At 35.7% G+C, this 17,009-nt stretch overlaps 1 protein-coding gene across 43 annotated transcripts in view; it reads right to left on the reverse strand.

The window, feature by feature from the left end:
• Positions 1-17,009, reverse strand: part of Sorbs2 (sorbin and SH3 domain containing 2) — a 326,988-nt gene that overhangs the window by 32,342 nt on the left and 277,637 nt on the right. For 31 of the 43 annotated variants that reach the window (XM_040294542.2, XM_040294547.2, XM_078031050.1 and 28 more), the window contains 3 exons: positions 15,256-15,312; positions 5,233-5,279; positions 2,092-2,279 (listed from right to left, as the gene is read on the reverse strand). In XM_040294542.2, coding sequence (XP_040150476.2) covers positions 2,092-2,279; positions 5,233-5,279; positions 15,256-15,312 — 292 coding nt within the window. The remainder of the gene's footprint in view (positions 1-2,091; positions 2,280-5,232; positions 5,280-15,255; positions 15,313-17,009) is intronic. The other 12 variants (XM_040294582.2, XM_078031052.1, XM_040294606.2 and 9 more) reach the window with 1 other exon arrangement.

Consider the following 17,009-nt stretch of genomic DNA (forward strand, 5'->3'; position numbering starts at 1 on the left):
CCTTTTCAATGAATTCAGCTTTGCAACTTTTAGAGTCATTTAAACCATGTGTAACAAGTAACTGATGTAATAAATACACCTATTTCTATTTCCTAATGAATACATCTTTCTGCCAAAGGGTATGCCAAAAATACAATTCTATCTCTTAAGCTAATAGCATGACCTGATAGTAGTAACTTTGAGGATTAACAATTGATGACCAAGTTGTTGTGAACTTAATCAATTTAAGAGGGACAGGATTTGAGGTTTATAATTTAAAATAGGGTAAGAAGTGATTTATAACTTACATTAATTGATATTCTCTTAACTCTGATAAACAAATTTTTTTCATGAGCATTTTGGATAGAAAACATTATTTTCCAAAGTAAAAAAAAAATAAAAATGCTGTGAACTATTGTTAGCAATTTTTTTCCAAGAAAAAAAAATAGTGAGAGGCTCTTTAGATAAAGTAATTTATCTCTTTAATTACTAACCTCAGTCTCCTATTAGACACATTGTTCTCATAAAGATAACTGGATATAATGTAAAACTTTCATTAATTATATCATGCTTCTTTTATGGGGGAGGTTTTTTTTTATTGTTTGACATTTGATAAGAGAAAGCTAAACCTGATCTCAGTTTGGAACAACTACAGAAATATTCTTTTCTTTTTCTTTGCCAAATTAGCTAATAAACAAGAGGCAAAATTACATCTAAGGATGTTTTGTTTTTAGAAATAAAACCGAGTACAGGAAAATATTAACAAATCATGACTTATGATCTTCCCCAAGTTCTTTAAAAGTAGATAAGCACATTAAGTAGATATGTAGTATTTGGGAAAGGAAGTTAATTTAATACTCCCTACTATTAAACAAATATTTAAATTCATCAGAAACCTTTTAACATTCTGGGTAGTATCCAAGAATAATAAATCAGTGGCATTTCATAACCAACTTGCTACCTTAAGATATTTGTTTGCACAAATGAGTAGAATCTGGTAAAGGCACATCTACTTATCTGAGTAAAGGTACAAGGAATGGGGCTCATTCCCCTGAACAGCTGGGTCCTACTCACAACTTCACTAGGCCTTGGAAGGCTTGGGTCCCCGATGTGCACAGGGCAGCCATCTCCACAGCTACTGATCAGCTCTAGATGTGGCCCTGGCTGTAGTGCCTACAATTGGTGACGTGGCTGAATCTATTTTATAGAACTTTCTGTTAGAGCTCATTTTCTTCACACATCTTAAAGTCCTTCTCTCTTGTCAGCTCCAAGATATTGGAGGAGAGTCCAATGGCTCCAGATTTGGTTATAGCTGAAGGTCCAGAGGGACACAGGGGGGCTCATTCAATCCTCACTCTCCATCTTAGAAATATTCCTGTCCCAGAGGCAATGATGCACTAAATGACCTTCCAGGGACCTGAAGCCTGACTTCTTCCCTTCTAATACTTAGCTCACTACCTTTCCAAAGAGGATAGAGGCCATCTGGAAAAATGGCTTATTGATTTCTCAGGTTTAAGATAATGGCTCAAAACCAGTCAGTTCTCATTGCATGGTGAATTGAACACCATGTTGCACAGTAGAATGTGGATGCTCTACTATATATATGAAGATTGGCCAAAATAAAGAGATAATGGTTAAAAAAAACAACTTTAATAGAGTAAGCATTTTTTTATCTAAAGATTTTTTTAAAATGTATGTTTTTAGGGAATAATTTTCTCTGTTGCTGTAACTATTAGTTTATAAATGTGATTGATTTGCTAGGTAGAGTAACATTAGAAATTTTTACTATACATTAATGCTTATAAATATCATCTTTCATCTTTATAAGCCCCCAAACAAATTATTTGATACTTTGTATGTGTTTCATAAAAATATATCTATATTGGGGGAAAAGCAGGAAAAGAAGCTAGTCTGAGTCCTTTAAGTGAACCCAAGTGGCTGGCCAGCTTGAGTCAGTCTGGGAAGGAAGAAAGCCATTGTTCTGAAACTGTACTTCACTTATGACACTGTAGGTAAAAGGTAGCATATCACTCTCACTGCCTGGCTCTCACTTTCAGTCTAGGCTAAAACTTTAACTAGTTCATTTTTGTGCGCTCCTTTATCCTTGCTCACCTTTTGCTCTTGAGGGGGAGGACGGAGAAGAGCTAATGAAAGACTTCGTAAGGGTGGCATTGGATCCTGGGAGGTCTGCCCGACCAGGGCTGGTCCTGCTTGCACTTTGCTCCCCCAAGCCCCTGGGTGGACCCACTGCAGGCTCACTCTTCCTCCGTTTCCTGAAGTCGCTGGCCATGCTTGCAGAGCTGAAAGAAGTAATCATATCAGTTTGACTGGTCCCGATGGAGGTTAGCACATGTACCACAAAGGCCCATGTGATGTGCTAGAGAAGATGGTATATGCAACCCCTAAATCTGCACCCCCAAAACAGCATGGTGAGGATCTCATTCCTTGACATTTAAAATGATTTCTTTAGAATCATCTTTTTAAGACATTTATTCCAACAGTGATATTCTGGAAAGGGTAAAATGTGGGGACAATAAAAAGATCAGTGGTGTTAGGAAGTGGGCGGAGGAAGGGATGGAAGAAAGGGTGGTGCCCTGGGAATTTTTGTGGCAATAAAAATTATTCTAAACTATTCTCTATGACATAGTAGTGATATATACTGTTACACATTTTAAAACCCCAAGAATATATAACACACAGCATATGTTAAAAAATACATGTTTTAGAACATTTAAAGACTTTTTTTTTAGAGCAGTTTCAGGCTTACAGGGAAAAAAAAATCACTTCCATATCTGTGGGTTCTTCGTCCACAGATTCAACCAACCATAGATGGGAGAGAATTAGAGAATTTAAAAAATTGCATTTGTATTTGACATGTACACATTTTTTATCCCAAGCAATACAATATATCAAATATTTGTATGGCATCTACACTGTAAATGATTGAGATAATATAAAGTATCTGGGAAGATGTGCATAGATTATATGCAAATACTATGCCCATGTACATCAAATACTTGGGCATCTGCAGATTATGGTATCCTTGGCAGAGGATGGGGGAGTGTTCTCAAGCCAATCCTTTGCAGACACTGAAACACAGTGTATGGAGAATTCTTTATTCTCACTCCAGTTTCTGTTTTTATTTACCTCTTCTATGGTATGTGTTACAACTGATGAACCTATCCTGACATTTCATCACTGAAAGTCTCCAGTTTACATTAGGGTTCCTGCTGCATATGATTATATGTTCTGTGGGTTTTTTTAAAAAAAAATGCATAAAGATATCTGTCCCTCACAATGTATCACATAGAATAGTTTAGAATAGTTTTATTGCCATAAAAATCCCCTGTGCATCCATCCCTTCCTCTTCCTGCCCCCTGACAATGTCAGATCTTTATATGATCTCCATATTTTGCCCTTTCCAGGATGTCACAGTAGGAATCATACAGTATGTGGTCTTTTAGATTAGCTTCTTTCACTTAGTAGCATACTTCTAAGTTTCTTCCATGTCTTTGTGTCACTTGATAGCTTATTTATTTTATGGCTGAATAATATTCTATTATATGGATGTACCACCATTTCCCATTCACCAAACTTTGATAATTATGAGTAAGACTTCTATAGGCATTCATACACAGGTTTCTTTGTGTGAGCATATATTTATAATCACTTTTTAAAATAAAAATTCTCCTATGGTGAACATTTTGTTGATACTGGCAATTCAGTGTTATGATATGTATAATGTATAATTTCTCTATGGAGTTCCAACAGCATGAACAGATCCAAATGGGGGACAGGGTGGGGCAGGCAAAAACAAAGGAAAGGACTGAAATAAAAGAAGATATCTAGCAAAATTAGTTTCTATTACCTCAAGGATTGCCTGCAGGCTTTCCTAATAATCTTAGCTTTGGAAGACCTAATACAGGAATTCCAACATTCTGTATTCAAATAATGAAAGACCAATAATTTTTCCAGAAAATTAACTATTAAGAATTCCTTCCACCCAGTTGTATAGAATGCTCTATTACAGCAAGGAGTTTTTATTGTGGTTGTGAATCTGAGAAGAATATTAGTGATTGACAGGCTCCATCATACAGCATGCTGTCTGTCAAATCACTGGAGAGAGTTACGTAAACAGTGACGGCATTGGATATAGCTCCAATGGAACTCAGTAAGATGCTATGTGCTTTATTTACATTTTTATCTTATTTAGCCCACCAAGTAACCTATGACGGATTGATATGTACACCCCATATATACAAATGAGCAAACCAAACACACACCTGGGAAGTACAGAAATAGACTTCAGAATTTGCATTCTTTCTAATGAGGAGGCTCCATCTCCTACACATATTTTTGCTGTGACTCTCCTGCCATGTGAGGGTCTATATCTTTAGAGCAATCCTTAGGAGAGATTAAAACTTAAAAATTCAAACATTTATAACATTTTGGGTGAATATATAGATACAAAAGATAAAAGGAGAAGTTGGATGCTCCTTTCTTTGGGCTATTAATGTAGCTGGATGAGCTTTCTACTTAAGTTGATAAAAATTACAGAAGGGCAAAAGAAAGTTATTTGTTGATGATACAATATAGCTGGGAGTTGGTAATATTCAATGTTGCTATTGAACTATGACTGAATTTCATTAAGAATTAAAGTAAGTGTGATATTTGAAGCCTACTTAATAGAACTTCTTTTGGGCTGACTCTGAAGGATTTTTATTTTGTTTCTCTCCTTTCCAGCTGTGTAAACTTGGCAAGTTACTAAGCCGAAGTATTAGTTTCTTCAGAGATATATCGGGGACAACAGTATTTAACTCCCAGTGTTGTCTTTTGATTGAATATGTTTAGGTACTTAGAATGCCAAGTATATAGTAAGCCTTCATGTATTGTTAGTAAAAGAATTTCTGATTTGTGTGGTCAGTATAATTAACAAATATGTGTATAGGAGTTTCTAATTTATAAATTTTTAAATAATTATCCTAAATATTGCTTAACAACATTGAAAATGAGTTATTCATAATACTTATTAAAAGGAAAGAAAAGCGGCTGAGATAGGGAAGGGAAGAATATATCAATCTGTGAAGGAATCCAGAATTATTTTATAAATTCTTGAATATGATCATATAAACTAATGCCAAAATTAAATTCATGAGGTGCTATTTAAAATAAGAACAAATAATACATAATTACCATTGAAAAAGAAACCACTGGCATAGAACATTCTGGTTGTCAATGTCATGGGATTCTTACCTAGCAGGCCTTTCCAGGCTTCTGTCTATAGACTGGTATATGGAGGCCTGTTAAAATAGAATAATAGCTTCATGACAATAATTATCATGGCAAATTTCATTTGTCTGTCAACATTAAATTAGGTAACTTACAAAGAGTATTACAAATATTGAGATTAAAAGTACCATTTATAAGGAGAATAAAAATGTCTTCCCAAATAGACTGGTAATAGAAGTCATGCAACCTGAGCTTCACTTTTCCTATGTACTTTCTCTACTGAGAAACTGTATTGCATTTCTTGTTGTAATTCAAGTTATCTATAGCCCAAGCATTCATTACATGGGGAAAAAGAAGAATCAATAATATTTCCTCAGGAATGCTGAACTGAATAAAGAGCTAAGTTATTCTGTAATATTAAGTTCAGAATCCTGCCTACTGATTGACTGTAAGTACAAATTGTCTACTATGTTTAAAAATATATTTGCAGTCATTATTCGATTTTTACACAGTATAAGCGTTCCCTATAATTTTGTTGTTGTCATCACGAAGAACTTGAGGTATCTTTCCTCTGTCAACAAAGATCTGACATTTCAATGACATCCACAGTATTTGATTTGAAATTAAACTAAACTACCTGGAATTTCAGTCAGGTACAGATATAAGTAAGTTCAGGGTTAGTTTAAAATAAATGATCTAATGAATCAAAATATAACTTTTTAAAAAATTTATTCTGTAGAGTACAGTAAAATTGATACTAAGCAAAAATGATAGATTATTAAGTTCCCATTTTCCATGGCCACCCAGTGTGATTATTGTTGAACTATCTGAAAGGCAAGAGAGGATTAGTATTGAGCTCCCAAATCTTGGAAGTGACAGTACAAGATTGGATGGAGGGCGACAATGTCTAGCATGCATAGGGAAATGTATACCACATTTATATGACTTTGGTCATAGTAAATGCTATTTATGATCAGACAAATTTTAGTTTAGTTTGATGAAAAAACTGAAATTCTAATTTGAAATGTTTGTCTATATGGAAATTTTAAAATGTTAGCCAGAAAGGTAAGATTTGAAAATTTTAATTTTAAATTCCTATTACATGAAAATATTTTTTACCAGAATATTGAAGATCTACACATGTTAACCCCACTTAACAAATAATTTCTATAACTCTGTTTTCTGTTAATTGGGAAATTAACATCAATTAGTCAATTGAAATATTAATATCTAACTGTACAATTGTTTATGTAGGTCAATCTGACAAGTCCCCTTATAAGTAACTATAAAGTTGCTTTTGTAACTAATATATTTATTTAATTCTATTTCATTGAAAGAGAATGGAATTTTATCTAGAGACAAATAAAAATGTTTCTTGACCAGAGAATATTTCTTTCTCTTTTTGGGCCAAAAAATTATATTCTAATATGTTTAGTTCCTAGAAAATGCTTTGATTCCTAGTTTTTAAATAAATATGAAATCAGGAAAAAATATGGTACAATAGCCTGATAAGTTTTCATGATTGTTTTAATTTACTGAACTCTGAATCAGATCCTGGGAAGGTAGAAAAACAGAGAGTAAATAAGAATGCAAGCAAACAAGTGAAAAAAAAATAAAACCACATAGTTATATTATAGTTTAGAACTATTAATTCTACATGTATGCAGAAGAGTAACACCAGAGCTGCTGGATACTGTCATCTGTGAGGATCAAGGTTTTCTTGGGACACAATAATACACTGTTGATCATCAAGTGGGGTCAAATTCAAAACACTTTTGAACATCCCTGAAGAGATCATTAATTTTAGAATGCCAATTTATGATGAGTCTAAACACTATTGTAATGTGAAATAAAACAGAGTGTAAGAACTGATAAATTGATTGTACCTAGTATTATTGCAGAAAACTGCAATTATTTTTCCTGTGATGATTTTCACTTTCAAATAAGCTAAAACCAGTTTTTGATTCTGTGTATAGTCAGAGAAGGTTCAGTATCACATTATAAGGTAAAGCATCTGTGACTAAGAGAAAAACTTGTACTCATAATTGTAAGCATGATATCTGTCCTAAAATAAAAATTCTATATAGAAAAAAGCAATCCATTCGACTTATTATGATCTATTGTTTACATATAGTCATTATTTTATCACACCTTGGAAGGTCGTTTTAATGAAGAGTAGATACTGAAACTTTCCTTCTGTTAAGAATGATGTGATTAAACTTTGTTTAAAATCTGGTAACAATTCTTCATCAATGTTAGTTTCTCAGTTATATTTAAGGATTAAAAAGTATGTTGCTAGCTGGGTACAATGGTACATGCCTGTAATCCCAGCTACTTGGGAAGCTAAGGCAGAGGGATGGCAAGTTTGAGGCCAGTCTGAGCAATTTAGCAGACCCTATCTCAAAACAAAACAAAACAAAAAATGCTGGGGATGTAGCTTGGTTGTTGACTTGCCTAGCATACTTCAGCCACGGGTTCAATCCCCAGTACTGGGAGAATAAAAAACGATTTATTCATGACATATACCAGACTCTTGATAAATGGTAGCTAAGATAATGAATATCAAATCAATTTATATATACTAGAAATGTTATATAAAATGGCATTAAAAACAAACTCTAGATACATTATTGGAGTGTTTTATTACATTCTGACAAATCATGATCTTATATTGATAACATAGTTACTATGTTACTAAAATCAACCAACATTCCTCTCAACCCCTAAGAGAGAATGACAAATAGTTTAAGAACAGAAACTGATTTTTAAGTGATTTTTTTGCAATTACAATAACATTTTAGAATGCATAATATGAAATTTTTAAATATTTTTATGTCCAGGAACTACTGTGAAATGTTAATTATTTGAACTCATTTCACAAAAATTCAACAGTTAATGAAAATTGTACTAAGTAAATTTATTTCTAAAAGGATTGAGCTCTTATATATATCTTTTGGAAATGTAAAAAGTGTGGAATAAGGGGAAGAGCACTAACATGAAGTCTGAGTGATCAGTGGTAGATTTTTTTTTTCCCACCATATTATCAGGTGGATTTTTGGACATATTTCTCAAAATTGTTGCACTCTACTCTAATTTACTAAAAAATGGGTGAGTTGGACATGATACTTAGCCTAGAAATATCTGACCAAATAGAATTTCAAAATCAATTCTTGAGCTGTTTAAAAGTTGAAATGATACCCTTTATTCATACATAAAGGTAACATAGCATATAGAATAGAATTACTTGTTTTATTAGATGTTTTTAGAGTATATGTCTGCTACGAAACATAAATCTTGAAAAATAACTGAATTCAGTAATCCAGAAGGTTCCTGATTATTGCATTTTACTTTTGGTTTGATATATAAATATCGTGGTCACTCCCCTGCTTTGACACACACTCTGACGCCTTCTACAGGGAAAATAATTTTGGATTGCAAATTAAAGCTTTAGAAAATTGGGAATTTCCTCCTGAGACTCTATGCCTGCAATTCTGGTGAACACTACTATGTATCAGTAGTCCCTCCTACAACATTAGTTTTGTTTTTATTTGCACATATTTAATTTTAAAATTTCAATAGAAATAAGATATTTATTAAATATTGTATTCACTTAAAACCATAAAGCAAATACTGTGTGAAAATCAGTTTATTCTGTTTGCTTTCATCTAGCTACTCTTAAGAGTTCTCACAGAGGTTTTTATATGGCAATTGGCTACCAGGCAGTGCCATTTTTGCTTCTGTCTTCTAGTAAGGCCTTTATTGATTTCCAAAATAATTTTCTGTTTTCTTTGCAGAGAGTAGGAAAAAATGCTTTGGTCTAGAGATATTTTCTATTTTTTTTCAATAATTGGTTAGGCATCAATCCTCTAGGATTGACTCCAATTGACTCACACAATTTTGACATTGTTTTATTATTTGTCTAGCTTGTTCCTTAGTTATTTTAAAACGCTTTTGTAAAGTATTAGCATTGACATGGAATCTTTCATGAAAATTTATAGCTTCTTCTAGTACAGAGAAAATATGTATGTCACGTGTAGTTTTATCTGCTAAATCATTGCCTAAACTAAGGGCTCCAGGCAATCCTGTATGTGCCCTGATATGTCCTATAAAGAATGGATCTTTTCTGTCCCAGATTAAACTTTGTATAGTGGAAAACAAAGAGAAAACAGTAGAAGAAGGGGAAATTCTACCAGCATCTTCAAGGGATACTATAGCATTAACTATATACTGGCTATCAGAAAATAAATTAAATACAGAATCTTTAAACATCACAAAAGTTTGTAATACTGCATTAAGCTCTACCTTTTGAGCTGATTGTTTGGGTACTAAAAATGTAAAAGTTTGATCAGGTGTAACTATTGCTGCTGTACCATTATTTGACCCATCAGTGAATATATTTGGAGCATTCATGATAGGTGTTTTTCTTGTCATTTTTGGAAAAATTACAGGATGCAATGACCAAAAAGACAATAAAGGATTAGATGGTAAGTGGTTATCAAATGAAACATTAGATTTGCACATTATTATTGCCCAAGTATTTAACTCATTAGCTAATTCATCAATTTGATTCATAGTATATGGAGTAATAATTTTATGGGGAGAAATTCCAAACACTGCCTTTGCTGTTTTTATTCCTTTGAGTATTAATTGTCCTACAGCCTCAGGATACCTAGTAAGAATAGTGTTAGGAGAATAAGATAAATGTATCCATAATAATGGACCTTCTTGCCAAAATACTCCTGTAGGAATATTTTTTGTTGGTAGTACAATAAATAATAAAGGCAAACTTATATCAATTCTATCCAAATGCATATTTTCCATATATGTTTCAATGATTTTTAATGCCTTTCTTGCTTCAGGCGTTAACATTCGGGGTGAATTTGGATCTGATGGACCTTTTAGGATATCAAATAAAGGTCCCAATTCTCCTGTTGGAATACCTAGATAAGGCCTTATCCAATTTATGTCTCCTAATAACTTTTGAAAGTCATTAAGTGATTTGAGTTGATCTACTCGTATTTGAATTTTTGGTGGACGGACCATGGTTGAGGATAATAGAACTCCTAAATAATTAATTGGAAAATTTAATTGCACTTTATCTATTGCTATCTCTAGATTATAATTTTTTAATAAGTTTGTAAGTGTGGCATAACATTCTAGCAATGTGTTTTTAGCTTTGTGTGCCAATAACACATCATCCATATAGTGAAATATTTGTAGTTCAGGATTTTGATTTCTAAGTGGCTGGATTACTTTGTTAACATAAATTTGACACATAGTTGGGCTGTTAGCCATCCCTTGAGGGAGTACTTTCCATTCATATCTCTGATCAGGACCTTCATGATTTAGTGCAGGGATAGTAAATGCAAAACGTGGACTATCCTCAGGATGAATTGGAATTGAAAAAAAACAATCTTTAATATCTATAACTAAAACATACCAAGTTTTTGGCAAAGCAGACAATTGAGGAATCCCCGATTGAGCAGGTCCCATAATGACCATTTCATTGTTAATGGCTCTTAAATCTTGCAGTAATCTCCATTTACCAGATTTCTTTTTGATGACAAAAATGGGAGTATTATGGGGAGATACAGAAGGTTGTATATGTCCTTCCGCTAATTGTTGTTTGACCAGATCATGGGCTACTTGTGTCTTTTCTTTAGTCAAGGGCCACTGAGGAACCCATACTGGTCTTTCTGATTTCCATGTAATTTTTATTGTCTCAGTGGCCCTTTGTGAAAATCCAACCCATGTCTGTCTGTTCCTTGATCTATTTGTATTGGTGCTGCTATACATTGTTCTTGTCTTTCTAATCTTTTTCCTTTCCTAAAACCTTGTCTAGCCATAATAGTGGGTGCATTTTGATTGATATTATTTGTTAATGTCAAACCTAATTGATCTAAGACATCTCGTCCCCATAAATTTACGGGAAGATGATCCAATACATATGGCTGTATAGTTCCTTCACATCCTTCAGGATCCTTCCAATCTAATAGCATTGCACTTCTATCGGGATTAGTCGCCACTCCTAGGCCTCGAAGCGATTGAGTGGCTTGTTGTAATGGCCAATGTTTTGGCCATTCTTGACGAGAGATGATGCTAAGATCTGCACCTGTATCCAGTAGCCCATTAAATTCATGTCCTTGAATATTTAGTTTTAGCATGGGGCGAGAATCTAAATTTAAAGAAAGCATAGCCCAATCTACACCTGTGGAGCCTAATCCCTTGGAACCTCTTTCTACAACATGACTGGAAAATTTATCATGTAGGCTTGGTATTATTAGTAACTGTGCTATTCTATCTCCTGGTGAAATTACTGATATACCCTTTGGAGAACTGGCTATAATTTTTATTTCACCTTCATAATTGGAATCAATTACCCCAGGACTTATCAAAAGTCCTTTTAGAGTAGAAGAGCTGCGTCCCAATAATAAGCCTACTGTTCCTTTGGGAAGAGGTCCTTTTACCCCTGTGGGAATGATTTGAACTCCCATCTCTGGAGTTAGTACTGATTTGGTGGAGGCGCAGATGTCCAACCCTGCGCTCCCTCTGGTTTGTCTGATGAGGGATCTGATGTGCTGGGCACTACCCTGATGGGGTTGCTGGGGTTGCTGGGTTCCTCCAGTGCTCCGTATATTTGTGGTTTGGGGCCCCGGAGCATTGGGGCCCCCTGTCCATTTTTTGGCAACGGAGCCCGATGCCTTTGTCCACGATATTGTGGATAAACACCTTGTCCTTGTTCGTTTTTTGATAATGGAGTACCCTCTATGGTGGTTTGAGGACGGTATTCATTAGCCCAATATAATGGAGTACCCTCTATGGTGGTTTGAGAACGGCATTCATTAGCCCAATGTCTCCCTCTACGGCATCGTGGGCAAATACCCGGTATTCTACTTGTTTGATACCTAGTTTTGTTAAACCCTCCTCCTATGGGGCAATTCCTTTTAAAATGTCCTGTTTGTTGACAATTGTAGCATGTTCTTGGCCTGGCATCTAAAGCCTGTTTTACTGCAGCTGCCACAATTTGCCCTTGTTCATTAATGTCTCTGGCATCTAAAACCTGTTTTACTGCAGCTGCCACAATTTGCCCTTGTTCATTAATGTCTCTGGCATCTAAAGCCTGTTTTACTGCAGCTGCCACAATTTGCCCTTGTTCATTAATGTCTCTGGCATCTAAAGCTTGTTTTACTGCAGCTGCCACAATTTGCCCTTGTTCATTAATGTCTCTACATAATTTAATATATGTGTTTAAATCTTCATGTTTCCATGGTCTAATGATATCTCTACACCAACGATTCGCTTGGTCATAAGCCAGTTGTTTTATAAATGGCATTGCTTGTTCTGTATTCCCAAAAACTCTGGTAGCTGTTTGAATAAGCCTATCTACAAATTCAGCGTAAGGTTCATTAGCTCCTTGTATTATCTTAGATAATTGACCTTGTAAACCTCCAGGTTCTTGTAAAGACTTCCATGCCCTAACTGCATCTACAGCAATTTGTAAATATACACCAGGATCATATGCAAGTTGTTGCTGCCGATCCTCATAAGGTCCCTTTCCTAACAACATATCTAGATTTCTCTGAGGATAACCAGCTGCTGCATTTCGACTAGCCGTCTCCTTGCAAAATTCCTCATTGGCAACCTTCCATAACAGGTATTGTCCTCCATTTAGCACAGCTTTACACAAACTAGCCCAATCTGCTGGCGTCATGCTTAAGTTGGTAATGGATTCGACCAAGCTTACAGTGAAGGGTGCTTGAGGACCATAGGTTGCTACAGCCTCTTTTAGCTCCTTCACTGATTTGAAATTTAAACCCTGGTAAGTTCGCTGCCCTCCTACCTCAAATACAGGGCATACTTGAGATCCTGTCTCAGGATCCAAACTATCAACTGCGGGGGTTGGGAGTCTCTTAGCATATGGAGGTGGTGCTGTTGATTGGACACTTATGCCCTCTGGTGATAGAGTGCTGTTAGTAGCAGTCTCCTGTAGAGGCGGTGCTGTTGGTTGGACACTTACGCTCTCTAACAAAAGGGTCTTATTAGCAGTCACCTGTTTTAACTTTTCCCCTGATAGATTTTTCTGCTCTAAACTTTCTTCCTCTGTCTCACTATCTCGAAAGACCTTCTCTTTTACTTGAATCTTTTCCTCTTTCTGACTAGCTCGAGCTTTTACTTGAATCTTTTCCTCTGTCTGACTAACTTGAGAGACTTCCTCTTCTACTTGAATCAATATGTCTTCTTCTTCCTCTACCTCTGTCTGAACTGAAGGCTTTGGACTAAGCAAATCAGATATGTACGTCCACAATGTCAATGTGCCAACTGGCAGAGTCCCTGGGCTGTTCTTTTCTATTCTTTTTAAATCTTCACCATGATGGTTCCATTGTGATATATCTAACAACTCCTCCTTAAAAAGCCATGGGCTATATTCTTGTATTATATCAACGTATGCCCTGACTGCTCTTGATTTTACTGGGAAGCTTCCTTCCTTTAACAATTTACTTAACACTCTTTCGGTTTGTTTTTTACTAATTGCTGATCCCGTATTTCTACTATAATACAACCCAGCAAGATAACAGCAAATAAAACCGAGACAGAATCCAATAAAAAGGGAACCACACAAAATCATTATAACAGCCTTTCTATCCTCCTGACATATGTATCCGTCCTTTCTCCCTATCTGTTCCTCAAACGCAAATAGTTTTTCCTCAGATGTGAGTGGTTTTTCTTCCCTCTTACTCATCTCCAGGGACAGGAAAGTTAAAACAAAAACGAAGCAAAACAAAAGAGGAGACTTAGAATGGCTCCCCATCCTCTCGCCCTGCCCTCAGGGGCGAGCAGTTTACTTACCCTCAGTTGCTCCCCGTGCGAGCCACCAAATGCCAAAGTCTGGCTTGGCACAAATCAGGAGCCACTTGTCAAAAAGAAACTAACTTTATTTTTAGAACTACAAACGCCAAACAAAACAGCTCCAGGGAAAAACCCTCAGAGCCCAACTGCCACCACCGGCTTCCACAAGCCTCTCTCCCCCACACCAGCCTCTCAACCTCCCACAATCCTCCTCTCTTGAGGCCGATTGGCTGGGTTGCGTGGGCAGAGCCAAAGAAGTCACCCAATGAGCAGCTCCGTGGAGGAGCCAATCAGCTAGATGTTGCTGGGGCCGCTGTGAGCCAATCATCAGCTGGCAGTCTGAAGGGCAGGGAAACAGCCCAATGAACATCACCGCAGAGGAGCCAATCAGCTAGATGTTGCTGGGGCAGTCTGAAGCTTGCTGGCAGCTGGAAGTTTGCTGGGGCCCCTTTGGCTGTGGCTCTCAACAAATAATCTCTTTGCCTATTTCAAATAAAAATTTACATTACATGGCCTAAATTTTTCATCTAGTTGACTGTCGTTAGTGTTCTTAATAGATATTTAAGTCAATTTCATCTATGTGCCTGGGATGATCTGTTATAGTGTCTGCCTGGATTATAGTGTTCAGAGAATTAGTGGTGTCTGTCAAGGGTATAAAACTGTTAAGTTATAACACACATAACACATGTTTGCCATCCGTATTCTTGACTGATACTAAAATCCATAAGTTTTGAGTATTTAGGAAAATGAAGGAATCAAAAAATAAATATTAGGCAAATGTGGTACATAGGCTTCTGATAACTTAAGAATCTAAATTCTGTAAGCATGATGATTGAAGTGGCTCTGAGAAGTTTGCTAATTCTATTTTCCACAGGCTAAGAAAAACAGTGGTTAATATATGCACTAATATGACAATGATTTTGATTTTTTATTTTCATGCTGCTGAATACCAAGGCTGCGCTGAATAGCTTAACTGATAGTTATGACTGGAATGATTCTTCATGTAGAAATTAGAAATAGCCAATGTCTGTAGTATAATTAATGTCTAGGCAATGATCCTAGATACAGCACAATGATACAAAGATAGGTTTTTCAAAACTGGCTTAGGCACTACAGTGAATTGTAAAACATGGGTGTTCAGAATCACAGTAACAGCCTCTAAGGGAGAAATCTGAAAAAGAGAGAATAATTTCCTTTTACCTCATTGGAAACACCAGAAGAATGATCTTGAACATAATCCAGAGCCTTTTTAGGAGGCTGGGGTGTAGATGAACCACATAAGCAGAAGTGTAGAGATGGAATGGAGGAGAATCAATGGCAGCAAGGAATGAACATGTGGAAAAGGTGACAACAGTTAGAAATTGAGTGCTGATAGCATCAGATACAAACAAAGAGTGACATGAATGGAGCAAAATGGGGGTAGCCTAGCAGGAAGAGTGCAATGTTTACAGATATTCTCAAGCATTGGGCACAATTGCTAGTGTTCAATTAGTAAATTTATAAACTCATTTTATCAAATCAAAATTAGCATTCCTAGTTTGGCCACAGAGGAATGCAAGGTTCATTAAAGAAACATTAAAGGAGCGAGTGGCTAGCATGCTGGTAAGTTTCAATTGTGTGGCAGAAAATGACTGTAGAAAATGTTGATAATTTAGGCTCAGTACAGAGGTTGGTATAATCCTTCTAAACTCTCTAAGCAATAATAACAAGACATATAAAACAAAGATCGAGAACTTTTTTCTTCTTAAATAGAATACATTAATATTAATGTTAGGATACAAATAAAAAAATGGAGAAAACATTTCTCCTATTAGGTAATAAAAATTTCAGGATAAGTTCTTTGGTTTATACTCATTTACAGTCACATTTGATTCAGTTCAATACAATATAATAAATCTAATCAGATTTCCTTTGCATTTTAATGGTCAAAGGGTCTACCATAACCCATTTATGATGCATATACAAGCATATAAGTCAGCATATGATATGGTAAAAGATCATAGACTCTGATTTTTCTTTTCTCTCTCTCTCTCCTTTCTCCCTCCTTCCTTCCTTTCTCTCTCTCTCTCCTTTCTCTCTCTTCCTCTCTTCCTTCCTTCTTTCCTTCCGTCCTTCCTTCCTTCCTTCCTTCCTTCCTTTCTTTCTTTCTTTCTTTCTTTCTTTCTTTCTTTCTTTCTTTCTTTCTTTCTTTCTTTCTTTCTTTCTTTCTTCCTCTCTTCCTCTCTTCCTCTCTTCCTCTCTCTCTTTCTCTCTTTCTCTCTTTCTTTCTTTCTTTCTTTCCCAGGGATTAAACCCAGGGACACTTGAACACTGAGTTACATCCCCAACAATATATATATATATATATAGTCTTGCTAAGTTGCTTTAGGACGTCACTAAGTTGCTGAGGCTACCTTTGAACTTGCAATCCTCCTTCTTCAGCCTCCCAAGCTGCTGGGATTATAGGCATGCACCACCATGCCCAGCATACCTCTGATTTTTAATAAGAGTTGTTGGGCAGTGTAATTGGCATGTTCTTTAAGAATTTAAAATTCATGAAACGTGACTGACACATCAAATGCATTGCTGGTGGAAAATACTTTTCCCAAATAAAACTTGATTTACTACAGGGAGTTATTTAAAGCTTAAACTAATTCTATTCCTATAAAGCCCAAGGGGGGGGCATCCTTGGGTGGGAGTTTAGGGAATAGCAACATAGCAGCAGGTTTCACTAGCAACACTGGACATCAAGGTTAACAGGGTTTCTTAATTTTTTTCTTTTCTCACATTTCTTCCAGTAGGTATTTTATAGTGGGCATATTCTGGTCATATATTAGGGTGGGCACTACCCAGAGACTTTTAGTTGCTGTTGTTTGACAGGCCTGGTTTTAACTTCTGGTTCTGCAATTTAGTATTTTGTGCAAAATTTTAACCTTTCTGTTCCTGTTTTCTTCTTATTATGGGGCATCAGAAAG

This window comes from Ictidomys tridecemlineatus, chromosome 14, assembly GCF_052094955.1.
Source record: "Ictidomys tridecemlineatus isolate mIctTri1 chromosome 14, mIctTri1.hap1, whole genome shotgun sequence".
NCBI classification, from domain to species: domain Eukaryota; kingdom Metazoa; phylum Chordata; class Mammalia; order Rodentia; family Sciuridae; genus Ictidomys; species Ictidomys tridecemlineatus.